The 27,468-nt window shown below is 46.2% G+C and overlaps 1 protein-coding gene across 1 annotated transcript in view; it reads left to right on the top strand.

Annotated features, from left to right (window-relative positions):
- The first annotated feature begins 1,055 nt into the window (after window positions 1-1,055).
- The window catches only part of GPC3 (glypican 3), a 110,817-nt gene continuing 84,404 nt past the window's right edge, over window positions 1,056-27,468 (top strand). Inside the window, exons 1-2 of the mRNA XM_015860426.3 lie at window positions 1,056-1,268; window positions 7,643-7,804. Coding sequence (XP_015715912.1) covers window positions 1,103-1,268; window positions 7,643-7,804 — 328 coding nt within the window. The 5' untranslated portion in view covers window positions 1,056-1,102. The remainder of the gene's footprint in view (window positions 1,269-7,642; window positions 7,805-27,468) is intronic.

Below are 27,468 nucleotides of genomic sequence, written 5' to 3'. Positions count from 1 at the left end.
ATGCAGATCCTCTCCTATGTCTCTCCTTGGTGTTTTAATTGATTCAGTGTTTTCCCAGCGGAGTGCTCCATACAGGCGTTTGATAAAATCAGCTGCAGATGATGCTGCCGCTCATTACTTCCAGGCTCAAGGCAGGTGGATGATTAAGTGACATTTTTACTGTGTGAGCAGTTGTAACAAGGGAAATTATCCTCCTGGATGCGAGACAACGACTTGGCTCCTGCTGCACCTGCTGGCAGCGAACCCACCCGGTGACTTTGCTCTGCTCTTGGAGCAAAGCACATTGCTCAGCTCCAGGGCAAACCCTGGGGGTCGGAAGGATGGATCCCATGGGTGTGCAGGGAGCTCTGGGCTCTCTCTGGACCCTGGCAGTGCTTTGGACTCAGGGGTGCAGAACACAACGGCATTTTGGGGCTATGGATGGGGCGAGCTTCACTCCCCATCCCCATCCAGCTACATGAATTGGGTGAATTGCCCCCAGGAAAGTCACTAATGGCAGAGTGAGAACTGGGAACAACGAGTGAAAATCTCTTACTCCGCTTTCATTCAGCTTTGAAATATGCTGCCTTTGGTTTTGGGTGCAGCCCAGGAGAGGCTGCAGCAGCTCCCTGCTGAGCTTCCGTGGCTTTAACTCCCTTCTGCCATCACTCCTCCTTGGTAAGGAAACATTATTTTTACAGGGAATCGTGGTCTGAGCAGATCCCTGAATGCCGCTCATTTGGCACCGTGCACAGCTGTCTGTGCTAATGGCCTGACAATGTCTGTGTGCTACCTGGAGCAGCAAGAGCAGCCGTGCTTTTGCTTTGAGGGCAGGCGGGCTGGTCCTGCTCGCTCGGCACCGCAGCAGCACCGGCTGCACGTCGGACCGGGCTGCGCAGGTGGGAGCGCTCCGTGCAAACGGCCAATGGGCTCCGGGGCGGTACCGAGAGCGGGGGAAGTTTTACCGGTACCGGAGCGGGAGCCAATCGGCACGCGGCGGGGTTCGGCGGAGTCCAATGGGAGCTCGGCGGGGCCGCTCCCGGTGCTCGGGGCCGGGCTCCGGTCCGCGCTGCCCCGCTGCCGGGCGGCGGCGCGTAGGGCAGCGCCTGGGCTCCCCGGGAGGATGTCGGGGAGCGGCGGAGCGTCGCCGCTGTTGGTGCTGATTCTGCTGACCCTGGCGGCTCCGGCGTTCGCCCAGCCGGCGGGGGAGGCCGCCTGCCGCCCGGTCAGAGCCGCTTTCCAGGTGCTGCAGCCCGGAGCCAAGTGGGTGCCCGAGAGCCCCGTGCCAGGTGAGGCCGCCCGGTGTTTCCGCTACCACCGGGAAATAGGGCCGCGCCGTCGGGTTTCGGCTCCTGGGGTGCGTCGTGGGCACCGCGCGCGTGGTTCGGCCGCTCCGCAGCGAGAAGTTCTGACGTGCCCGTGGGAGCGTAGCGGTCCCGTCGAGGGGAGCGGCTGTGCTCCTGTTTGAAGGCGTCGGTGGGAGAACGGAGCTCCCGGCCTTCAACGGGCTGTTCTCAGCTTTTTGGGAACTGGGTGCGCGGAGATGGGCGCGCTGGGGGAGCTCCGCGCGCATCTGCCCGGTGCCGTGGTGTTGGGATGCTGCCCTGCCCCTGTTCGAGAGCGGATGGGGAGGAGAGCAGAGGCTGAGGGGCGCGGAGCTGCGGGAAGGAGCTGCTCCCAGAGCCCCGGGGGACGCTCCGCTCGCGGTGCCGCACCGCCGACACACCGAGCGGTTCCGCTGCAGCGCACGGGGACGGGAGAAGCGGGGGGACGGGGTGGCATTGAGCCCGCTGTGTTTGCGGGCGCCCATCCGCAATGATTGTGGCTGTAGCGATGCCGCCAGCTGCCAGAGATGGAAATGAGGGCTTCCCCTCGCACCTTCCTGTCCTTACAGCCCCTCCTTACCGTTCTGGGCTCTTTCCCCAACGCTCCCAACACAGCGGCTCTCCCCCTGCATCCCTCGGTCCCTGGCAGCGGAGAGAGAGGAGCGCTGGGAACAGCTCGGGGCGAGGCGTTTGCATGGAGAGCTGCGGGGAGGGGAGGGAGCTGCCCTTATCACCATTAAAACGCCGCGTTCTGCTGTCTGTAATCAAATGTTTTCCCCTGCTGCTGTGGAATGTTTGCTTTGATCCCCGGGTAATCTCAGAGCTCGTTTTTATGGGGAATGTGCGGGGTGGGGTCTGGCTTATGGAATGCTGCCGTGCTCCCCGGGTGCCCTCACTGCTGGTCAGGTTTTTGGGGAGCAAGGAGTTCCCCTCCATCTTCACAGCCCACGGGCAGCGCGGCTGTGTCTGCTTCCAGAGTGCTGCCAGCGTGTTGCAGTGATAAACTTCCCCCGTATCAAAGCGAAAGCGGGTTTTACATTTGCTGAAGTACATAAACTTGATCATAATTAAAGCAATGACTGCTCGCTGATACCTTGGGTCTGGCCCATCTTGCACGAGTCTGTGCAGTAATTACACTTCAGAGTGCTCGCTTCTCCTGCAAGCAGCTGCATCAATCTCAGTAATGGGGGAACATCACTCAAGCACTATTTCCAGGCTTCTGTTTATTGCTTTATTCCTTTCATGCATCTGTCAATTAAGAAAGAAGTTTTGGAGTTCCCGGTCGCAAATCACCATGGAATCAGTTCTGAGATCCTTTGCCCACAGATCACTAAGGGCTTATATTTAAAATGTGGGTTTGGTTTAGTTTTCTGACACAGGAGAAAAATCATGACTTCGAGGAGCCCCATCTTGCATGGTGAGCAGCTGAGGTGGAAGCAGAGGAGATGTTGCAGTGCACGCAGGAGAAATGCCATTGGGATGTTATAGGATCAGTGCGTGTGGGTGGGGGACGTCGGCACAGCTCTCCTGTAGGGCAGCCCGGTCCTGCCAGCTCGATGCTTCTAATTAAAATAATAAAATAGAATTAAAAAAAAAACCAACTGAAGCAACAGAAAACCCGAGCACCTCTGATAAATGCAAGGGAAGCATCGTGCTGTTTCATGACTGGTACTGATGCTGTGGGAGTAATTTCAACTGAAGGCAGCAAGCTCTGCTCTGGCTCTTCAGCTGCTGGCCTGGGTTCTGCAGCTCAGGGCTGTGCTCTCTTCTTGGCCATTCGCGTTGCTCTGCATTCCAGGTGATGCTCTGGCTGTGGAGCTGCTGCCCATGGGTTTTCTCAGCCCATGGGTGGGTAACTTTCCATTCACTCTTTGTTTCCCTGCCTCAAAGCTGATGTTTTTGGACTGCGCCTCAGTCGTGCCCTGGCTTTGGGGGCTGGGCTGGTGATTGACCTGCATGGGACAGCTGGGGGCTGCCAGCAGGAATATCTCTCAGCAGATACACCCATGGGTGGGTCTGTTTCCTCCTCCAGGGTGCAGTTTGGTTCCCTGCTTTTTGGCTATTCTCTGTGAAGGAAGCGAGTATAGATTCCCCCTGGGAAAACAGAGGTGATGAACCTTTTGCTTCTGCACTGGGATGTGATGCCGTACCATGGGCTGACCCAAAGAGTCGGGCTCTCTTCTCTTTTTCCTCTTCCTAACTCTGGAAGTTGCTGTGTGCCAGCTTAAGGAGCACAGATCTCAATGATTTCCTTTAGATGCAGGGCTCCTGTTGTGCCCCCCCCTGCTTTCATTCCACTCCTCCTGAGTGGGACTAATGGTCCCATCCCCGTGCAGCTTTAACATCTTAGCATACTAGATAATTAAGTTTTCTGTTCTTAATTATTTCAGGCCTGCAAGTTGCTCTCTTGATAGTTAAGAGCAGGAGCAGAACCCTAAAATTTAGTAACCTCCTCAGGCAGTGCTTTTATAGTCAGATCATTAATTTATTATTTTTTTTTTTTTCAAGGGTTTTAACAATGTCCTGAATAGAAAGTCTTTGGGATGACTGCAGGGCTTGTGCATGTGACTGTAACAAATGTGTACAGTACCCATGAATTAATTCCATATTGTTGATAGTGATGGGTTTGATGCATTTTCTTTCCAGTGGGAGGAAGATCTCACATGGCATCAAATCTCTATTTTCTCCTCTCATTTTAAAAGAAGTGATGCTATGGAGTGGTTATGTTGGTGTGGAGCTCACCTGGCCATCCATAAGGATTCAGGAAGAACCCATTTCACAGGCCTGGTGAAGGATGGAGGAGAACAATTAAGCAGAAATAAATACCTCCCTGTTGTACCCACACATCCAACTGTGATCACCCATCAAAGGGGGTTGGCTTATAATTTGTCTCTCTTTAATTGGGTTCTGAGCAGCCATGTCTCTTTTTCTCCCCAATGCTGGGCATTAAAAACAGGTAACAGGTGCCTGATTGGCTGTGTCAATTAAAAGCAGAAGGCAGCAATATTCCTATGAACATCATGTTATGGATCAGCCCCAATGCTCCCATCACAGAGCGTGGCATTCACCAGGGACCTGGCGTTCACCAGGGCCTGGTTCTTATTTTGTCAGTACTGAGGGGGAATGTTAACCTGGGGATATGGCAGGGAAGCACACGGCTTGGCTCTACTTGGTGGCAGGGCTGGAGCCATCCGGGGGCACTGAAAATCCACTTGGATTCCTTCAGCATCCCTAAGGCACTCACAGGCTCCCACAGATCATCGCTGGGTTTTTTATCCTTCTTTTTATTTTTGACATTTAATCCACTGAAATGATTTCCACTGCTGCTGTGCTAACCACCTATCTGCGGGAATAATTGTACATCAAAGTCAAATGTAATGCTTTAAATTCACTCCGGTACAAACCTCCCGTGTTGGAAGGAGGAGGAAGAGTCAGGGTGCTCCTGAAATTGGTTCTGTCAGCCAGGAATGCTTCCAGAAGCAGCAGAGCATTTACACTGCTGCTCCCCAAGATGGCATAAATGGCACAGGCCTGGTGAGGGGCACGGGGGATAAAACCTGTTGGAGTAATGTGTGGGGTCTTTTCTTTCTGAAAATGAAATTGTAATGATCTATAGCAAATGGAAGAGGTCATTTGCAAGGGCTGACAGTGGTATTAGGAGGTGTAATGGCTTGAAACTTTAAGAAAAAGGGGTGTATGTAGGTTGGGAGGTAAAAGCAATCTTAATGGCAAGGGCCATTAAACAGCAGAATGGGCTCTGCTATGGTATGGCACAGCCGTCTCGGAGGTGTTTGGGTTGGAGGCAGAACTGGAGGGCTGGGTATCGAGGCAGGGGCAAGATTTGGTGGCCTGTGGGCACTGTGCCGTGGGGTGTATGCAGCCCAGCAGGCTGTCCCTCTTGGCTGATAGGACCCATCCTGCCCTGCTCTGGTCACTGAGACGCTTCTGCTCACTGGTGTCAGTTGCCTGTCTCTGTAAAAGCATTTTAAGCTGTCAGAGTTAATTCCCAGGTTCTCTCCTCCTCCCTCACCATTGCCCTGCTGCTGCATGTCTGTCTTTTTACTTACTTCACAAAAATAAAAATCCATTTAAGGGGCGAAATTGGCTTAATTGCCAACAAGAAGGATGGGAGGTGAGCGGTGACCTTGGTGCTTCCTATCCCCGGCTCTCGCTTGCACAGATCTCTTAATTGCCAACTCTCTGATTTCCTATATTGGTATTTCCATTAATCATAGAAAGCCTTTTCTTTTAATTTGAAGCGTGTCCTAATATAATAAATGTAGGAGGAAATAAGCCTTGTATTAACAAGAAATTCATGGCTGTATTGTAGTGTTAAAGGGACCACTCGAAGTCTTTTTGTGGTGTAAATGGACTCAAATACCTCTTTAACTCACTGTTCTATAACTGCTTCTTTCATTAAGGCAGTGCCTTGCTGTAAAGTGATTTGATGGGCTCATATTGGTCCAGTGTGGGAAATACCTGTCACCCCCCAACCACTGATGTCTGCTCTTTGGTTACCAGCAGGGCTGGCTCTCTCCTACAGCTCTACCATGAAATCTGTGCTGTGTGCTCCGTTCTGAAGAAGGGGAATCTGAGGCTGTGGTTGGGATGATGATGTGCTTCCCAGTGTGGGTCCAGAGCCCCTTCATTGCTTTGCTGCAATATTGGCATTGGTATAAGCTCCTTTCCACATTGCAGACAAAGGGTTTTGTGTCTTTTTCTCCTCCTTCCCAAAAGGCTGTGTTATGGGGAAGGATGGGGTGCTGCTGCCAGCCCTGACAGCTGCTGCTTCTCTTGACACTGTGCATGACTCTTTTTCAGCAGGTACACGATTGAACTGACATTAATATTAATCCTCTTCTTCTGAAGTACACCGGAAAAGTGACTTTTGACACTTTCCAGTAATTAGTCAGTGAGAATGTGGTAAAAGACTTAAGGAAGGAGAAAGAAGCCTGGAAGGATGCATAATCCTCCCGGAGCAAAGATGGAAATTACCCAACTTGCTCAGCTCCTTTTATTAAGGCAAAAAATCTGTAGTGAACGGGAGGACAGTGCCCAACCTGGGCTGTCTGTCACATAGGACAGACACCTCGTGCTGTTTTTGGGCAGTGCTGAGCCTTGTGGGGAGCTCTGGCATACTTGGGGGTCGCTGCAATTGGGGTGGCAGTGGCTGAGATGTGAAAGCATCCTGCTGCCATCTAGCCCCATGTAGCCGTGTCTCAGTGGTGTTTGCATGGAGGTGTTGCTTACTGATGGAGTTTATAACAGTTGCATTGAATTGGTTTTGCATGCTGAGGGCTTTTATTTTTCTCTGGTATGAGCTTGTTATCCCATTTGTGTCTGCTACTGAAAATTGATTGAGAACGGGACTTCTTATTACTGCGGCTTCCAGCTCATCAGCTCTACCTTCTCCTGTTGTCTGAACAACAAATGATTTTCTTTCCTCTGCACTGTATTGATGATGTTTTATAAAACATAAACAGATGTTGCCTCCCACCTCCAGGCTTTTGAGAATGCTAAACCATGCAAGGTGCATCACCTCCCAGCGCTTCGAGTGCAGCCTGGGGTGCTGGAGCAAACCATGTTCCCTCTGCTGCTGCGTCCTGGTTTTGTTTACTGCTGGTGTCCCTATGGTATGTGGTTGCACATCGGCCTCTGGGAGTGCTCAGTGTGCCTTAGGGGCAGTGCCTGCATGGTGGGACAGGTGTGAGTGAAGCGCTGAGCCATGGCTTTGCCTTTTGCAGTGGAGGGAGGGGTTGGATGGTGGAAATGATTGAGAGGGCTCAGGAAGTGTGTACGCCTTAGAAGTTTGCATTGAAAACAATAAAATTCCTTTGGCTTCCTATTGTTACTGCTGTTGCTGTGGATGCAAAAAGATGGTGATCACAGAGAAGTGACAGTTGTTTTAAGCTGGTTGTGTAGGTCTGTGCAAACGATGAGCAAAGCCCATGTGTTGCTCTATTTGTTGTAAACCCACAGCTTCAAGCCCTGGATCCTTCACCCACCTACCCCTCCCTTTCTGCCCCTCCCCGAGGCTCCTGCAGCACACAGGAGGCAGCAGGGTGCTGCTCTGGGTCGCTCTGCACCATGCTCCTAGGGATGCAGTATGTGGGAGCTGCAGCAAGCATTGTGTTGACATGTGAGCACAGCAAGCTCTCAAGTCTTTTGCTCTGCAGTCCTTATCGCTCTTCTCCTTTGGCCAAGCAGCTTACTCAGGACAAATTCCAGAATCACAGTCAAACAATTACTGCAGCAATTAAAATATATGCAGTTCACTTCCTTTCTGCTTGCATCAATTCCACTCCTAACAGGAGTTCCCTGCCTTTGTCTGTCTGCAGGGTCAGACCTGCAGGTATGCATCCCCAAGGGCTCCACGTGCTGCTCGAGGAGGATGGAGGAGAAGTACCAGGCAGTGGCCCGGCAGAACATGGAGCAGCTCCTGCAGTCCGCCAGCATGGAGCTGAAGTTCCTCATCATCCAGAATGCTGCCGTCTTCCAAGGTGAGCTCTGGGTTGGTCTGGGTGTGCAGTGAGGTGATGTGTAGTCTTTGAAGCAGAGCTAACCTCTGACAGGTATGTTCTATTCTAGATGCGTTCTAGTTTGCAATACTGAGATCTGTTGTAATTATTTAAAGGCCTTTATACAAGCCAAACTTATTCCATTTGTTGTTAATGTGCGTTGAAATGTTTGCTTGTTTGTTGAGTGTTCTCCTATGAGGGTTTCGTCCTTCAACGTTAATAGCATTTTTGCTTGTATTTCAACAACAAAAAAAAAGTCATGAGCAATGAAGCATTTCCTTCTTCACAATATTTTTTATAGTAATCAGACTTCTTTTGTTCATGTCTCACAAGCAGCAAGATCCAAAGCCTTCTGAAGTCTGTGGGGTCATGGCAAAGTAAGGGGAGGGGTGACACCCTCTGTTATATGGGTCACTCTGCTGCTTCTTGAGAGGGCTGTGACTCTCTTGCTCTGAGGTTTATTATTATTTTTACAGTGGTTTCCATCCTGGCCATGATAGCCCCTTCCCTGTACAGGGACTGTACTGAAAAGCCTTGTTTGGTTGCACTGCTGTTCTTCTCGGTGGTGGTGGGGAAAGAGCATTTAATTGCAGAATTCATTCTAAAAGAAGGGTCAAAACTAATGATGGTATATTTTACAATCCCGTTGTAGAAGAGGAATTTCTAACTGGAACCCATGTGCTTTTTTCAGCTACATCATATCAAGTGTTTTGAACTTGGAGGGGGACGATTCATTAGGCGTAAAATTATCTGCTTCTGTTAGCTTCCAATTTAAAGGCACAGCATTTGTTGAATGCTTCTTTTAAAAGAAAAGTGGGTGTTTTGCTGCTTGTTTGTGTTCTGACAGCTGTTCCAGCGCTTTAGGAATGATCTGACCTCAAGAGGTGGCAGTTGGATGCTAAGCCTTTTGGCACTGCTCATGGTATGGGAAAGGTCTCTGCTGTGGGCTGCAGGATCTGAGGCTGTGAGAACAGTGGGGCTCAGAGCAGCGCCAGCCCTCAGCAGGGAGAGCTTTCTTAGCTCCTCTGCATGGATCCTCCTGCTCTGGGGATGAGTAATTGCACCGCTGTCTGGAGCGGGGTGATATGTTGGTATGGAAACGTATCCCAACCGCTCCTATTAAACACAAACATAAAACCTGTCAGAGTTCATTTAAATATTTTTAGCCTGGCATCCAAGGGGACTGCTGGTCTGACAAGCAAAATCTCACCCAGATGTTATTATTTTGCACTAAATTTGATTTCTTCTTGCTGAAGCCAGAGCTGCATCTCCGCTGATAAAGATCAAGGGAAATTGCCTGGCGTTTGCTGAAGACCTCATCCAGGCCTATCTGTTACAGTGCTCACTTAGCAAAGATTATTAGATTATTAGTTTTAGACCCTTGGGCTTTCTCTTTATTGCAGCTGAGAAGGAAAGATCCCAACAAAGAACCTCTTCCTTCACAAAATGTAAATGGTACAATTAGCGCCTGGCTTCATTTTAGAGGCGCTTCTTTGAGTTATGAAGATGATTTAAGTAGTGATTTAATCCTTTGGAAACTTGCTGAGTTTGACAGTGTTACAATTGATTGTATCTGCCTCCTCTGCAGTTAAATCTCACTCCAAATGTCTCTGAAGGCAGTTTCCCTTTGCCACTGCACAGTGTAACCATGCTGCTATCTGTCCTACATGGGCTTTTGGGATGCTTGTCAATGTCAAAGTCAATGTGGCCAAACCTGCTGGTATCTCTATGGTCGTCTCTTAATCATGGATTCTCAGTTGTCCTGACAAAGCAGTGGTGTGAGGAGGACTTCAGCTCCTCTCCCCTCTTGTGTTGCAGAAGGAGAAAGGCAGAGCTATAATTCTTGGTCCTACCAGACAGCTCTGCAGGCTGTAAATCCTCTGTTAGGCATAAATGCAGCCATTCTGGTTATTTATAGTTATTTACGCTATCCATTCATATCTGTCAGGAACGAAGGCGGTTTTGACGTTGCAAGCTTCTATCAGGTTATCTTTAATCAGTTTAGAGGCACCTAAGCCACAAATATATCAAATAGCCAATCCTAATGTCGGAGTCCTCGAACGCATGACTGAATTATTTATTTTGTTATGATGAAAATGTCTGGGCTTTATTGAGTTTTCTTTGAAGAACCTGATTCTGCTTGAAGTCTGGAAGATAAAAGATCAGCGATTGTCTCTCCAAGTTTCTTATTCCGAATCCTTCAAGGCTTTTCATTTTTCACGAGCTGCTGTTACTACTTTAGAGTCAAGGTGAGGGAATGGAGGTTTCTTTTCTTCTCTTAAACAGGTATAAGTATATAAGAAAACCTTTTTATCTTTACTAATTATGCCTTGTGTGTGTAAATCCAGAATGTGTACAGCATTGATTAGGCGAGAAGTGACCGGCTGCGTGGTGGGAGGTATTGCATGGTGATTGTGAAGAAGGGTCCTCTGCTAGCAGTGCTGCTGAGCAGAGCTCTTGTTGTCTCATATGGAATAGAACCACAGAATTGTTAAGATTGGAAAAGAATGCTAAGATCACCAGATCTAACCCATCCCCACCATGTCCATCCCCACGTTCCCCAGTGCCACATCCCCACAGCTATATATTTAAACCTATGAAATCTAACAGTCTTTAAGGTGTTGGCTGTAGGGAGAGCCTTGAATGGGCTTTTAACATCATGCTAAATGGGGAGGGGATGATACAGAGCTAGGGAACAAGCCTGTATCTACCAACTTCTGAGTGTATAAGCAACAGAGGAGTGCTGGGGGCTGGGAAGTCCTGGAGCTGAACCAACCCTGTACAGGGAGGGTTTGCACTGGGGACAGAGTGGTCCAAGTGTGCCATAGATGTGGTGTATGCATGGGATCTGATGTCCTTCTGAGAAGAAGCATGTAGATGTGATACGTAGGGATGTGGATTAGTGAGCAATATTAGCGGTAGGTTGGACTAGGTGATCTTAGAAGTCTTTTCCCACCTTATTGATTCTGCGAAGCAGGTTTGGGCTACTGGCCAGGCCTTGTGCACTGCTTGTCTAGTGCAGGAGAAAAGGGATTATGGTAAATGGAATCAATGTAAAAAGGATTCTCAGTAGTAGACCCATGTGGCATGCATGGGGGGTCGGCTTTGTGGCTTGAGGTGTGCTATGTAATGCTGACCCTTGCTTGTGGGCCTCTAAAATATTCCTCTGTTCTAGAGGGGACTCAGAATGGATTCATTTTTGGGAGAGAATATTAAAATTACAATTGGATTTTACAAGCAAATAAGTATCACAAACAGATCTCTGTACCATCTGATAATTCCTCTTCTATTTAGTTCTTTGCTCACTGATACCCCAGTGCATCCCACTTTACATCTCTGCAGTGATGTTTCTTCTCTTTGGAAACTATTTGCTTTACTATGCTTTTTAAAAAAATATGTCTATCTTTGTTGTCATTAATGTGCATTTAAAATAGCAATTGTCTGGCTGGTTTTCTCAGGCCAGTTTTCTGCCTCTGGCAATAGTTTCTATGATTCCTGCCAGATGCTTTGGAAACCCAAAGTTTGTAGTGGCAAATGATGATGATATGTTTCCCAGGCTGATACCAGCGCTATAAACTAATGATTACAGGTAGGTGGAAAGAGCTGTCTGCATAATGGGAGATCTCCAGTTGTCAGTATTGGTCTATGGAGGTAATGTTTCCTTTCAAATAACCAGAACTTACTGTTCATAAATCACAGTTAATCTGTTTACTGCAGTACCGCGTGAGGCTGGGAGTCTGAAGTGTGCCATAATGCTTAGCTTTAGGAGCACAGCGGTAATAGGAACAGCCATTTCAAACGATTTGAAATTGGGGGATCAGCAAAACGCAGAACTTTGTGGAGGCTCTGGGCATTAAAAATGACTGCTGAGGATTGATGAGTTTCTTTAACAAATTGTAAAATCCATCATGCAGGAGTTAGGGCATTAAACTGCCCTCCTGAGCCGCATAAACCACGGGTTTGGAAGTACTGCATGACAGTGTGCGCTGCTGGGAAGAGAGGTTTGGAAAGCTGCTTGGTGTTGCTTTTGTTTCTCCCTCTGGCTGCCTGGATTTCAAATGCCAGCACAGCACTGGTGCGTGGCTTGCAAAGCTCTGGGTGTGCTGGGTAAGGGCTGTTCCATTAGGAGCTGATGGCACTGGGAATGTGCAGCCCAGGGGGGACCTGGGTGGTGATGTGTGGTGTGACACTTCCCGTGTCCTGCCTCTTTTTAGTTCCCCTGCAATTAAATACTGCTGATGGTGAAATGAGGCCCGGAGGTTAATGGGGGCTTTGCACAGTTGCCAACCTGCAGCTTTAGCAGATTTTAAACACTGTGCTGGATGTCTGGGCTGGGGGGGACACCAGTTCAGGGGGTGTGGAGGAATTCCTGTTATCTGTAAGCCTTTCTTCTTCTATGGGATGCCGTCCCCTGCCAGCTTTATGCCTGCTTTCCTGTGTCTGTGATACTGTGCTTCCAGAAGAGATGTAGCCCTCTTGAAGAGCAGGAAATACGCAGTGTTTGGGGTGTTTGCATCTGCAGGTCTGTCTGCTCCCAATTACGCTCAGAGCTGGGAGTCTCCATCTCCAGGTAGTTCAAGTGTTAGCATTCTCTAAGGGCCTCCCAATGATATGAAGTAGTCAAATTACATCTTCCCCTTTGTCATTCCACTCAGAAATGGGCACACCAGTATCTTCCATCTCTTGTCCTGTAAGGATAAATAGAGGCATTCTTGTTGCACAAAGTACTCAGAATGCGAACAAACCGGTTTGCAAATGCTGGGGAAAGAAGGGAGGAAGAAGCCTGCACCCCACAATGAAGGCAGGGACCTGTCTCTAAAGAAAACCTTTTGCTAGATTACCATCTGCTTTGCTTCTAAAGGAGCAGTAAGGCACAACGATAAGGCAGCCAGTGGTGTATTTCACCTGGTGGTGATGAGATCGTGCTGAGCCAATTAAACTATCAATATGCTGTGGCTCCATGTTCTCTGCAGCGACGTTGGTCACCTCAGGTGTGTTATTCATGTTGAGTTCACCACAATTGTGAAATCAATTTTAGTGATTTATAATCTTTTGTTAATCTGTTTATTTTCCTTTTTCTTTTTCTTTTTCTTTTTTTTTTTTTCCTCTTAAGACAACACATTGCTCAGATACTGTGGGCAGATGAGAGCTTTCTACGTGAGTGGTCCACAGAAGTCTATAAGTTCTGTGCTCACTTAAGGTGCTGAGAATCCAGTTCTGAAGGTTTGAGCTTTATCCTTCAGAAGATCTGAAATGACAGGAATGTGTTAGTCTGATCTTTCACTACTCAGTAGCTTGGCATTGATTTGATTCCTTTCGCACAGAAGAGGCACACCTCTCTGTATTCCTCCCAATATCAAAGGGCAGCAAGGAAGTGTGTATGTCACTCTACTACTTAGAAACAAAGCAGGTACCTCTCATACTAGCAGCAGGGAGACACCTGAGGGCTTGCACTGAGTTCAGACCAATGTGTCTGTGGTTGGTGCTACCTGGGGAATCCATGACCGTGGGATGCTGTAGCTGATGATGGTCTAAAGGGTCTTGGGAACTGTAGTCTCCTACAGCAAGGGTGGGTGCCTATGTAGAGCTTGAGGTATGAGCCTGAGCAGTGTGATTGTCTGACACGTGGCCAACCAAGCTGTGTTCAAAACATCTCTTCCTCTTAGAATTAAACCTCAGCTGCAGCTCTGCAGGAGTTGGAGGATGTGTGCTGAGTTGTGTGTGGGCATCTCACTGCACAGCATGGCAGAGGCTGTGTCTCATCTCCCTCTAACTGTGCCGAGTTTTGGCGCTGATGGAAGAATCTCCAGCCCCATTTTTACATAATTGCCATGCTGAGAATCTTTTCAGCTCTATTTCATGCTGTAGACCAGATGGATGGCCAGTATGGTGAAATCAGTTCTTCCTCCCGTTCCCTTTCTCATCTTTACTCTCCTCCTAGATGTAGCACCTGGAAGTTGTGTTGGTGCTGCACAGGGGGATGAGTGACAACTGGCGCATGGAAGTAAGCGTATCACTGTGAAGTGATGCATTCATACATCAGTGCATTTTCTCTGCCTGGTGAAACATAGGGAGTGCTGCATATTTAATATTTAGAAGAGCAATTGGCCAAGAAATGATCTGAGTTTGCACTTGGAAAAACAAATCATGTAAGCCTGTTGGTTAGAAAGTGAGGTCTGGGAAACCCAGCCCTCTGAGACAAGGCAAAACAAACAGCAGTGTAGATCAGTGGTAAAAGAATTCTGTTGCTGATCAGCTCTTCCCAAATTTGTCATCTTCACGTCAGAAAATCTATGACGGAGTGTCATAAAGAAGCCATTTTTAAAGTAGCAGAGATCAGAAAGGTTGCATCTGGGACTACGGTTCATGGCTTTGGAAATCACTTGTTGAAGGAAATCGATGAGTAACAGGTTGTAGTGATGCAGCGTATTTGTACTGGTCAGATTCCCATTATGCCTGCAGTGAAAAATGATGTTATTCTTTTTAGGGAAAGGAAATTAAAAAGGTCCAGTAATCCATGTGAGGAGACGAGCTTTCACATTCTTTCCTCTTTCTTTAGTGTAAGCCCATCAGATCGGTGCATTCTCTTGAATCTACCTCGTAAAAAAATGAAATCAAATTGCGACTGAATTTCCAAGGAATTATATCAAAATGACATGCATACTTTACTGCCTTTTAATTATGAAATTATTTCAGTCTGCTTCAGCCTCTCGTGCAAGTGGAGACAGTCTAGCAACTGTTCTTAAATATTGGCTCATAAATTCCACATACTTCTTTAAATGGAAGAAAATATCATCCCACGGCAGGGTAACAATTACCACTTGTGCAATTAAAATCTTTACTGGCTAATTTTGATGCTCAGCTTCTGTCTGGGTTTTAGGAGTGTTATTTATGCCACTGCTTGTCAGGGGAGTGCTTGGTCCCTGATGTCCAACTGCACAGCTGGGATCGACCTCCTCGTGAAACCTTTGGGAGTTACTGGGTACTTAGCAAGCACTAGATGGAGGACTTTGAGATGGCCTGAGATCTTTTGCTCATGGTGTGATGCACTGCATCCCCCTGCACTGCGGAAGAGGGCTGGGATATACAGCTTGCCTTGTCCTTAGGCTGTTGGTTTAGATAATGGCCTGGAAATGATATCAATAGCCCTGTATGTTGTGTTCTGCTGCCTGCAGAAAAAAAGATTCATTTTCTATGGGATGTGGTTCAGAATCGACTTCTTGGAGTAGTAGACAGTATAAGATTATTTTGACTAGGTTGCATAGGCTTTTACCTCAAAGATGTAAAGCATGCTGAATTACTAGCATTAAATGAAAGCAAACACTTCACATCAAATGAGAATTCAGTCTTTAAACTGGCAAGAGGTTGGAAACCATCTATTCCTCTGCCTTGTGATGCTTAGCTGTGACATAGGCATGAAAAATAATTAGACTCACCAGTAAGTAAATATTCAGAAATGACCCACAGTTGCAGAGCCAATGGAAGGTCACCCCTTCAGATCCCAGCGATCCCCTTGGCTCAGACCACAAAACTGCACTCAGTGAGATATTTCTGAATGTTATTGAAGTTGAAAAGCCTATGAAGTCTGTGAGCAACCCAGGCAATTTGTGCCACGTCCGTTTGGTTTCTTCTGTCCCAGGCATTAGAATACAGCCTTTAATTATAAGACTGTGTGTGTTTTCCCACAAGCTTTCTTCCTTGTGTAAGGGTGTGGAACAAACACTGCCCCTTAATGAGCCACCTTCTTTCTTCTCGTTACTTTAGGTCCTTTTCTTAAAATACTGTGAATATTTCCCTTTTATTTTTGTGGTGTCAGTGCTGTATACCAGGAAACAAAGTGTGTCATTGTTTCACAAATGGAAAACTTGAAATTCTCAAAAAAGAGTGCATTTTTGACCTTTTTTGACTGCACTCACCACAACGTAGCATTGGGTATTCAAGATGTAGTCTTGACTTGGGGTGCAGCTTCCTTTTCCACTGCTGGCTCTGTGCAGTTTGCACCTTACAAGTCCTGGAGCTGTCAAGGCTCTGGAGATGTGTCCAGTTTCCAAGCACTTGAACTATGCTTTTTGTAAGTTAACAAAAAGGAGTAGTAATGCACCAAAATCCAGGCACTCCTTTAAAATGCAGGAGCTTTCAAGCTTGAAAGGAACAACAATAATATATTTCAACTCTGACTATTCCCCACTCCCCTCCAAAGACAAGTGAGTCGGATCTGGGCTCACCTCCACAGATACAGCAAAAACCCAACCCAATCACATCCCCTAAACTGTGACAGAAGAGTTCATGTCTGTGGGCTCTCGCAAAATGCTGTCAGAACTCAAGTTCTGTTTCTAAGCTTGGGAAATACTCTAGCTAATTAAAGAAAAGGTCAGCAGGATTTTGTACTGCCTTGTTCTCAGAAGCAGCTGAACCATTTAGGCTGAAATGAATATTTGCCCCAAGGCAGACAAGAAGCATGCAAAGTTGCAATCCAGATGGTCTGAGCTTGGAAAAAAATAGGTAAGCAGGAATAGGATCTAAAGATCAGAAGTGTTAGGCAACTGTGATACATGGGGGTACCAGCTCTGCCTGCAGTCAGTTTTAATGTTCTCTGCAATAGATGTGTAGATGAAGCTGTTGTGCTGCTCTGTGGTGTGGTTGTGTATTCAGAGATTTGGAGGAGACTCGAAAGCTGCATTTCCAAGTGACACTGCAGAATGTTGGGTGGCTTTTTATCCTCTGTAAGTGTAGCATTAGGAGCATGTTGCTTCCTGACAGCTACAACTGTGTGAGCAGAACTGCTCTGTCCATTCAGACCTTTTTAGGTGTCTGTGTAGCTGTTAATTACAGGATGAGTAATAAATGACCATAACAAGTCTTGCTAATAAACAAATCTTTGATAAGCCTTAATTTAGGACTGCTTGTTGCTGCATCCACAATGCCAGTTTCTGTTCTGGTCCTGTAACTTGCTGTGCCTTTTTGTTTATGACAGAAACAGCACAAGTGAGTGTGAGCATATAAAACCATGCAGAATTTCTTGCACAGAAGGCGTTTCAATACCAGTGTTTGAAGTCTATGGAGATTGAAGTCTATGGAGCTAACTTAGTTTATAGTAGAGAGATATCACTTGTGCAAGGACTTGAATCTAAGTGCTACGAATGTTCCAAAAATATTCCATGTTATGTAGTGTGCCTGGGAGAAATGGAACAAGAAAAGAAGGAAAATGGATGCATTCTTTCTTTCTTTTTTCTTTTTTTCCTTTAAAATATTAATAATTATTTTCTTTAATAAGAGCTGAGCCTATGTCAGGTTTCAGGAGCTGCAGTGTATGCTGCAGAAGCCCAGGTCAAGCCCAGCATCACTGTCTTGTCAATAAAGTGCTGTTCAAATCTGCAGTAACACAGATGGTTGTGGTTCAGTGGGTGATAGTGGAAGAGCCTCTGGTAGGATGGGGCAAAGCTTTACAGAAGTTGTACCAAAACTGTGCTTTTGAGATGCTCATGGTTGGAATGTGGAGAATGAATACCAGGTTGCTGCATTAGTGCCAGGTTTCAGCACTACAACCAGCTGTTAACTATGCCAAGTGATGAAAGAGGGCAGTGACCTGAGCCCCCTGATCTGCAATGCTGTAAAACACCAGTGGAAGTGGCAGCGATGCTTCCTGAGGCCAATGGCTGTTCCTGAGCCTTTTTGCAGCGGCTGTCCTGGCAAGGCAGAGATATATCTCCTCTTTCCTGCACATAAGTGTTTTTGTAGAGGTCTGAAGGTGCACATAACTCACTGTGATATATTGGAAGGCTCCAAGAGGAGGGTTTGTGCCTGTGCTGGAGCTGAGGCTGCAGTAAAGAAGCAGCAGCAGCTAAGCTGAAGGGTAAAAGGGGACAGCAGCAAGACCCTATGTGTTATCCCTGAAGGTGACCTATGCCTTGGTGATCTATGCAGTGTGCTGAAAGGAAGGCCCCAAGGGGTCTCTTCGTTGGACAGGTAGTGTGGATAGACAGCCCCAGACTAAAACTTTGGGCTGCCCCCACTGCATGCATCAATATGTAGAGAAAGGATTTAAGACTGGGGGGCTGAGGATCTAATCATGCTTCCCTGCTGACCTCCAGGCTGTGTGCCCTGTTTTCCCCATAGAGCTGTTCAGCCAGTTCCTGAGGCAGGAGGACTTGGTTCCCTGCTCTCTGTGTTTTTAAATATTCCCTTTATGACCCACTGATGCCAGCCCCCTCACTGCCTCCTCTGCTCTCTGCGCAGCACCGGCTTCCCCCTCCCAGGGTGAGATGGCTGAAGAGGTCATGCAGCATTAATAGGGAAGCAGATCTCTGATTTTGTTCCTGCTTATGTACTCTGACATCCCTGACGTTTTGTGAAGTGTGAAACGTTCTGGAGAAAACAACTTGGCTTTTACTGAAAAATTAATTACCTTGGCGCTTTCCCCCTTAGCAGTGGGCTTTTGACAGAGGACAAAGGCACTAATGATGGGGGAACGGGATGAGATAGTAAAAGGACAATGGTAACATTAAAGAGAGAAAATCTGCATTAAGATAAAAAGAGCTAATTAAGCGTTGATTATCAGGGAGCAATGTAAACTCTTCAGAAAGCATTACCTTCTGTGCACTTACTGTATAGAGCCAATTTATATACCTGAGTTTATCTGCTTCATAAATTAGTCTTTCCTGTAATTACAGCTAACGGTCTATGACTTGCTATCCTCTTCAATAGTGTTCTTCTCCTCTTCTCCTTAATGCTCAGATGAACCCAGTACAGCAATGCATGCAGGAGTTACAAGGAGAAGGAAAGTGGATGGGCTTTGTGTATTTCTTAAAAGCCTTTGGAGCTCTCATTTAGCAAAAAGGGGAAGGGGAGGTGAAATACCACAGAGCTGTACTCTGGTTCTTTCTGACCTTGTCAACAGTGGTTTTCTTTCTGTCCTCTCAAAGGAAGAGCTCATCAAGGAGCTTTGGTTCAATGGTAAGGAGATGATGATGTAGGTTCTTGCTGAAGTTAGGGGCTGCTTTCCACCTGGTTGATGGCGGTGTAGCACTGTGTTACAAATACACACAGCCAGAGCATCGTGATGAGCTTATGAAGAGCTGTGGTTTCAGTGTTCTAGCACAAAAAAGGTAGGAAGGAAGAACTGGAAATAAGAAATAAGTAGCTTTGCCCATGTTTCTGGTGGCCTTTCAGACGTAGTAAAGCATGAGAGGCATAGTAGACTGTAGAGCACAAGCACAGATAGTAGTGCATGTTTAGTCAGCCGCTATAGTCAGTTTTCTATCTTTTCTTCAGTCTTCAAGAAGAAATGAACAAGAGCATAGGATGATATCACAGAGAAAGAGAATGCTTATTGTAACTTGAAGCTTGCTTGGCCATTATTATTGTATTAATGTTCCCTTCTTCTAATGATATGAGGAATACTGGATGCACTTAAAAGAAATGCATGTCATTAAAACTGTATCTGACAACAGTTCTTTCACTGCCTGTGATGCGTTTGATTGTTAATACAGATACAACGTAAATGATCAGAAGATAAAAACTCCCTTTTTGTCTTTCTAATGTTTTCATCTGGCTATTAAACAAATTATATGGGAAAGTGAGTGATCCGTTTCTTAGTGCAGTGCTGTGTCACCCACATACTTTGAAAAGCTTAATAGCGTAAAATGAAGTGTTCATGGTTTGTTTATTTTCCTACTAACAATGACATTTTAGGCTGAACCGTAGTTGCTCCTTTACAATGCAGTTGTGTTGTCCTTACTGCTTAAAATGTATTTCTTATACATTACTGTTTTGTTGAGCAGTATGTCAGGATTTTAATAAAGGTTTTGAACCTCTGTGGCAGAGGAACAGTTGCTCTGTAGGGCTGAATTCTCCCTTACAGGAAATAGTAGTTGGTTTTGCAGAACAACGTAGTTGCAGTACTTAAAGGGAGCTGACAAGAAGGAAGGGGACCAACTTTTTACACATTCTGGTAGTGACAGGACAAGAGGGAATGGCTTTAAACTCAAAGAGGGGACACTTAGGTTAGATGTTAAGAAGAAATATTTTACTTGGAGGGTGGGGAGGCCCTGTGTTGCTGCCCAGAGAACTGTGTGTGCCTCATCCCTGGAGGTGTTCAAGGCTGAGTTGGATGGGGCCCTGGGCAGCCTGAGCTGGTAGGGGGCAGCCCTGCCCATGGCTTGGAACTAGATGATCTTCAAGATCCCCTCCAACCCAAGCTATTCAATGATTCTGTGTGCCCAGCCCTGCTGTGTCTTCCTGTGTGCCATCTAACTTCACAAATTCATACATAATTAGCAGTCCTCTAGTAATAATGTTATTTAAAACCCAAGGTTAATGAATGATTACGATAAGGGTTATGTGATATGATTGCAAGAGCTAAATAATGAAGATTTCAGAAAGCAGTTAGCATGTGTTTGACACACTGCCTGGGGAGGAGGCAAGAATCTTGTTTTAATCACTTAATAGCACTTTAACAAGCAAGGCAGCTCGGTAGATCAGGGGATGTTAGGAAGTGCAGGATGAGCAGTGAGTAGCATGGCGTGGTGAATAGCAAGCAGCAGCTAGGAGCTTTCCTTGCACAGAAAATGTCAGACTTTTCAAACTTGAAAATACTGACTTGAAAGGCAGCCCCCTGTTTCTCCCAGTGCTGGATTTGCCCTTCTTGTTACAGTATTTTTGCATGCAGTTCCCTGAAGCATAGCCCTTTTCTTTTAGGAAAGAAATGCCATCTATTCTCACAACACAGAGTCTTGGGCAGATATAATTGGTGGCTGTAAGGCCGGGCGCCAACACTTCCTTTTGCTTTCATTTCAGTTGCCTCTTTGAGGAAAAACTGCGGAGATGTCCCTGGGTGCATGGGGCAGCTTTTGGGTTTTCGGTTTCCATTTCAATTAGGGTCACATCCAAAAGGAGCAAAGCGTTTGCCATTCACCCTCTGCAGGCATTAACAATTCCCACTCTCATGCAGGAATTTTGCTCTGAGAGCTGACACTGTGTGTTGGCCCAGATAAATGCTCATGGAGAGAGCTCTTCCTCCGTTGACATTCATGCAACATGGAGTCTGTGGGACCCAGCGCTGTGTTGCCCCAAGTCGGTGTGGATGCTCAGAGGGAAAGGCTGTTTGTCAGCTGCAGGGCTGCACTGATGGCTCTTTGCAGTGGTAGAAAGTTGAGGACAGAAAGTCTTGTTGTCTTTGCAAATCTTATTTTTAGTGTTTAATTTTCCCCTTGTAAAACGAGTTGAGCGATTGTTTCTGTATTGGCAGCTGGCTTGTAAGTCAGCAGCTCAGTTGCCAGACCAGGAGGACATGGAAATGCCTTATAAGCACTTCTGTGTTTCGTGATCATTTTAATTCACCAATATTTAGAGCCTCTTTGCATTGGTGCAGTGCAAAATAAAACACAGTCTGACAGGTGCCAGGACAGGCTCAGGAGGAATTGCTTCAGTCAGTCTTGCTTTTTTTTCCCTTTTTTTTCTTTTCTTTTTTTCTTTCAAAAAGGCTTCTGGGTGTTAATTTCATTGTTTAAGGTCAGATAATGTTGATTGAAATCATGCAACTAATTCTATCAACAAGCGAAGTTATTTACATAACAGGTGGAATTTAGTTTGGGCGCTGCTTCTCCTGCATCTCTCCCTGGTTTGGTATTTGGGTTGCACCTGAACAAATACACTGATATCCATGTTAGGGCTGAGTTTATTATGCTTGCCTTGCTGGAGAGGTGCTAAGCCAGGGGTGTCCCTTACGGCAACTTACTTTTTATTGGTGTTTTTATGGGCCCTGCTGTAGCTGCCATTCATCTTGCTTGGCTTTGGAGCTGGTCTTCCAGTTGTTTCTGTGGTTAGTGAAAGGAGGCAGCCCCTTCTTACCCATGTGTGAGAGACAAAACTGTTTTCTGTATACCTCCCTCACTGCCAAAGTCCTACCCTGAATTAGTTTTGATGCCTTCGTAAATATTTTCAATGTGTAACACAGCAACAGTGGCACTGTGTAAAGAAGCCAAGAAAAAAAATCAATTCCTGGGAGTTCTGTAGAGCTAGACAGAAAAATGCCTTGTAGCTAAAAACAGATGTTTCATCAAAAACCAAAATGTCACGGCCTCTATTTTTCATTAAAAAACAACAACCAGGCTGTCGTCTTCCACCCTTCCCATGGCATCTGCAGAGCTGCCCTTGGCCAGGGCTAGATATATTGGTATGGCTGTGGCATTCAGCAGGAGGGTTGCATTGGGGGGCTGAGCTCTGCACACACCTCCCATGTTCCCCGCTTGCTCTGTTGGTTGATTGTAGTGGGAGTGATTTGGGATCTGTTCAGTCCAGGGAATGAGTGGCACAGAAACGTGTTCCCTTATGTTGATGTTTCCTTTGAGGGCCAAAGCACGTGGCACTTGGGTGTTACCATGAATGAGTGGAAGTGGAGCAAGGGCGATGGGGATTTACAATGACAAATCTGTCTTGATGTCTGTGAGTATTATTTTTTTTCCTACAATGGAAAAGAATATTGTTGCTTTTATGCTGGATGAATTTCTGGACTCTTGGGAAAGCTTGGAAAGTCTGGCTGGCACCCCTGCAGTATTGCTCCAACATGAGCATCCCTCTGTTCTTTAACACCACTGTCTCTGCTGGGAAAATCTGTGTCTCTCTTACCAACCAGTGAAGTTTTAAGTGAAGGATCTAATGATTGAATTTTTCAAACAGCTCTGTGTTGTGGCAGGACAGGGATTAGAGAATCACTGCTCTGTTCTTTGCAGGGCTGGTGCAATGGCATTTCCTCTCCTGTTTGGATTTCCAGGTAGATAAGACGGCAAATGGAACGAACCCAGCATTCTGCTCTCGAGAGCTGGGCTGGGATTTTTATCTCACTGGAGACTGTTGTCTGTGGTGTTGTCTTTCTTCTGGAGCCCCCTAAGTATTTAATAGGTGCGTCGGCTTCTGAGATTGCAAGTGCTTTGCCGGAAAACCATTTTGTATGCTGATATCCCCTGAGGGAAAGCTACGCTCGGGTTTTAAAAAGACTGGATTCTGTTTCACCCACCTTATATTATTATTACAAATCATATTATCTTAATTAAACAGGGATCCACGTAATAAAGAATCTGTTGTGTTGGCAAAAATTAAAGATGTGCAGGAATCGCGATCGTGTTACAATAATTGCCTCAGTAGTAGCATTAATGCTTTTTCACTTCAGTTGCTCCTTGTTGATTGAACAACCTTTTCCGTAGGCTATAAATCTCTATGGCTCTGCTAATAAAGAACTAAATAGCCTAATAATGTTTCCAAATGTAGCATTGCTTCACTGTTTTAGGAGAAGGCAATTTCTCATTCAGGCTGAAGTCCAAAGTACAAAGGATGACTGTATGGGGTCTACACTGAGACTTAGAACATTGTCTTCAGTGCTCAACTACTTCTGTAGGAGATAGGGTCAGAAATCTAAAAAACAATCTAGCAATGGAAAAATGGTGTTTGTTCATTTAAAGCAGGAGGTCAGGAATCCCAATTAACTGTGTTTGGAGACGGTGCTCTTTCTGCCAAGTCCCTGCTGCAAACAAAGAGGTGCTTCAACACGTTGTGTGGCAACTCTTATATGGAATGAGGGTTTCAAACAAGTGGAGCACAACTTTGCACCCTCTGCTTGCACATATGCAAAGTGCCTGGTGGAGATGTTGGCAAACTAAGGAAGGTGGGTTTGTAATGTCAGGCGTTCTAATTGGTGGGCAGAAACATTTTACCTATTATTTATTTTGTAGCTAGAATCAAAGATCTTATGATTGTTTTATTTTTCTTGTAATTGTGGCTCAAATAAAACCCCCGAGATGCTCAGTGCTGCATGAAGGGACCAGGAAGTGTTTAGTCACTTGTAATTGCTTGTCAGGTTGTTAAAGGACCCCTTCTTGGAATCAGAGAGATGAGGTACTGACACACACAGCTACTGGTACCATTTACTTTTGGATCCCCTTGACACAGCTCAGCAGCACCGAATGTAACAGTCAGCTTCTTCTCTTTTAAATGGTGTTGCCTGTTGGGTCACGTTTGTCCTATGGCATTTGTTCTTCTGCAGAGTCAGCGAGACATCTCTGTTGATGAAGTCACTTTGTGGTCTGAGAGTTTAGATGACCATAAATTATTGTGAGTTGCTGAATTGAGAATGCAGTGACCCTACAGCATTACCCTCCTGTAGGGAACACCCTGATCTCATAGCCCTGTAAAAGACATCTCATCTCAAACTTCTCCGTTCTGCAGCCTTCTTTGCAGGAAGGGGACTATGCAAGCCTACCAGGATCAGTGCTGTACCCTGCCATGGGGCAGAGACCCTGGGAATGCAAAAACTCCTGTTATACAGGGACTGCAGTAAGCAGAGTTCTTCTCGTACTATTTTTCACATAAGGTTAGGGGAGGAAAAAGGTTTGGGGACCTGCAAAAAGATGAACTGAAGCAGCAGTGCACTGCGATCTGTGCTGCCGGGCAGCACGGTGTGGTTTCCCCACAGCAAGAAGTGCTGCAGCCTGTTAGCACTGCTCCTCTCTCCTTGGAGATGGGCCCCAGCTGCACTCCTTGAACTCGGGTTAATCTGCTGGGTTCCCAGCTTGTTAATGGACTGTGAAGCCTGGCTCCTGAAATCCTTCAAAAGTCTGCGTGTGACCTTTGGTGGCTTTTTCTCTCTGCCTCTGGGATGTAGCAGCTTTCTGCCGGCTGGAGGAGGGCTGATGTTTTTGCAGGGAGCCTTTCTGAGGGTCTGCAGGCTGTGCAATGGAGCGCTGCTGAGATTCTGAACGGGGCCAGCAGGTTTGGAGGGCTTAGAGGGATTTTATATGCTTGGTGTTGCAAAAGCAAAGCGCTGGAAATGGGCTTCACCCCCCAACACAGAGCAATGGGGGAAGTGGGAGAGCTGCCCGCTGTGCCAGTCTTCCTTTGGAGGGTGTGGGGGAGTTATGAGGATGCAACAGACAAATAACAAACGGGGCTTAACCTAAGAGAATAGTGTTAAGCTTCCACAAGCTTGTATGTACTTGATCCTTATTTTACCTGCAGTCCACTTACATTTTAGCTTTGCTGTCAATTTATATACGTTCTGATAAATGCCTCCTTTCGGTGTAAAGCAGCTTGGCAACGTGTGCCATTTTGATTAGCTAAAGTGAAGATTTGCTTTGACACGTCATTTCTTTTGTTCCGAAATGTCCTGACAATTCATATCTGTGGCAGCCAAACAAGCTGATTTATGTACCGGGCTATTGTTCATTCCTCAAGTGTCACTGCCAAATGAGCTGGAGTCTAAGCATTTGATTCCTCCCCACTTTGCATGATGGGAGGTCCACTTTGCAATAAGGAAAACAGTTTTCTTGCAAAATTCAATTAAACAAAATATCAACCATAAATCAGAATGGAGCTCTCATGGAGCTCCCATATGTGCCTATTGCTGCAGTGATCACACTGGAGAAAAAAAGATATTAATTCCTCAAACTATTGTCTTTGTCTCTTGATTATTTGTCATGCTCACACCTTTCTAGGCTTGTTCTGTTTCTGAGATGTGACTTCAGAGGAGCATCAATGCCTCCTATCTGAGCCCGGCCATCTGTGCAGTGTGGCCATGCATTGGGGCTGGTGCTCCTCCTCAAGTCCTAAAAACCTCTGCTAGAAACAACAGCTCTGAAACAAAAACATCATTACATTTCTCTTTAGAAATTTAAAAGGCTGCCAGTGAAGCTTTTAGCATGGAAATACTTTTTTCCTATGTTAGAATAAGATGATATGAATGGCTAACAAGGAAAGGTAGGTTAAAATAATCCAGATACGTCTTGGAAAATCTATTTCAATTATGTTCAGTGTGCTTTTAGTGGAGACTATAAATTCTAAAGAATTAAGGGAGCCATAAAGATAAGTGTTACAGGAGAGTACGCCTCGCATTTCACCTTCAGAAATTAAAATATTCGCTGTGAATTCAGATGTTGTAAGGGTCACTGCATTGCTTGTGGTCATTAATAGCAGGAGGTGACTGTGGGGAGAGCTACGGGAAACCATTTCCCATAACGTGGAAATTAAATGTGCAATTTACTGAAGATTCCCTTCCTATGAAATGGTGTGTTAATGCCAGATTGTGTGCTGAAGGGAACTTTGCTCTATGTTTCAAGTTTGCACACGGATGGGCCATCTACACTTCATCTGCCTTGCCTGAAGCAGTGTTTACACCCGCATAGCGTGAGGTCATTTCTTATTAATTTGGGGTTTTTTTCTTCAGTGTAGCTGGGCAGAGAGGAAGACAAATGAGTAACCAAGGTGTTAACATGGGGATGTGAGAGTTACATGGTAGGTCACTGGGAAGCCCTGTGCCATGCTGTGTGTGTGCATTGCTAGGGCTGTATGTGTGCCTGTTAGATGCTGTCTGCTGCTGTCTAGGTAAAATTGGCCTGACAAGTAGCAGTTCATTCAGACACCTTGTTGCATTGCACTCCAAGCCACTCCCAGACTTTCATAGAACAGCACTTCCCACTAAGAAGACAGTAAAACCAATGAGGCAGAGCACGCCCTGCCTCGTCCTCACGCCCATGAATGGGAGGTGTTGCTGTAATGTAATACATTGCATAATGTTTCTGATGGTGAGAGCTAGGGCTGCAGCTGGTTAGGCTGAGCTTTAGGATGCTCTCTTTAGCGCTCCTGGTATTCGCTTGCTGACTGTGGGTTGCCCTTCCACTGAACTTACCTATGGGTGCCCAGCTTCAGGGGTGCTCTTTGGAGCTGTTTGCTTGTGGCTTCTCTCCTCCTTGTACCAATAGATCCCACACATAGCATTTGGTTCAAGGAGTGAGACTGGGGAAGTGGTAATGTCACTTCTTTTTTTCTCCCCAAATGGCTGTTGGAAACCAAGCTGTTAGGGGTGAGTTGCTCAGAGGAGAAAAGAAGTGCGTGCTGCTGATGTGGGGCAAAGAGCCATCAGTTTGGTTTGGTCTAAAGCCACATCTCAATGGAAAGCAGTACAGGAGATGAGGGGTGAATGTTCTCAATAGATACTACAAATGGAGACTGCACTTGAGTGGAACTGGAGCCCTTCCTTAACACCTCCACGTCCAAAGTTGCAGGGTTTATGCTGAGAGATGGGTTGCTGTGGCTTTAATTGAGGCTATCAACATGCATGGAGCTTTCTCCTATGTATTAAATTAATGTGTGTTGGTAAGCTTACAGGGGATACCGCTCAAACTGACAGAACCAGCCTGGAATGATTACCAGATGCCATGTGCAAAACGTGTCTGTTAACAAGAATGATTTAGGGCGTAGGGCTCACAGGGTGTTATAACATCCAACAGCACATAACTGTGAAATATTAGCTTCTTCCTGACATCATTAAACGTGATGGATCTCTGCCTCTGACACCATCCTCCAGCGAGCAATGCTGTAAAATGCACCACTAAAGCAGAGGTGTTTGATTTTGGGGGGTGACGTGAGAACTTCAGACACATCTGCTCCATATGCAGGGCACTTCTACCCTGGATCTGCCCTCCTGGTGCTGCCCTGAGCACTGGGATGTTTATGTGCTCAGCTTCTCCTTTTGTTAATGATGTACACAAGTGTCAGCAGAGCCTTCCTCTCTGTGTTTGTTATTTCTTCGTCACTGACACAGAGGCATGTGTGATAAAGACTCATCAAAGTTATCATTACAGTACACGTAGCTGCACTGA

The sequence above is a fragment of the Coturnix japonica genome, chromosome 4 (genome assembly GCF_054131305.1).
Source record: "Coturnix japonica strain WE chromosome 4, WE-NBRP24, whole genome shotgun sequence".
Taxonomy (NCBI): domain Eukaryota; kingdom Metazoa; phylum Chordata; class Aves; order Galliformes; family Phasianidae; genus Coturnix; species Coturnix japonica.
Note: the sequence above shows the minus strand (reverse complement) of the source record. Positions and strands in the feature narration are given on the sequence as shown.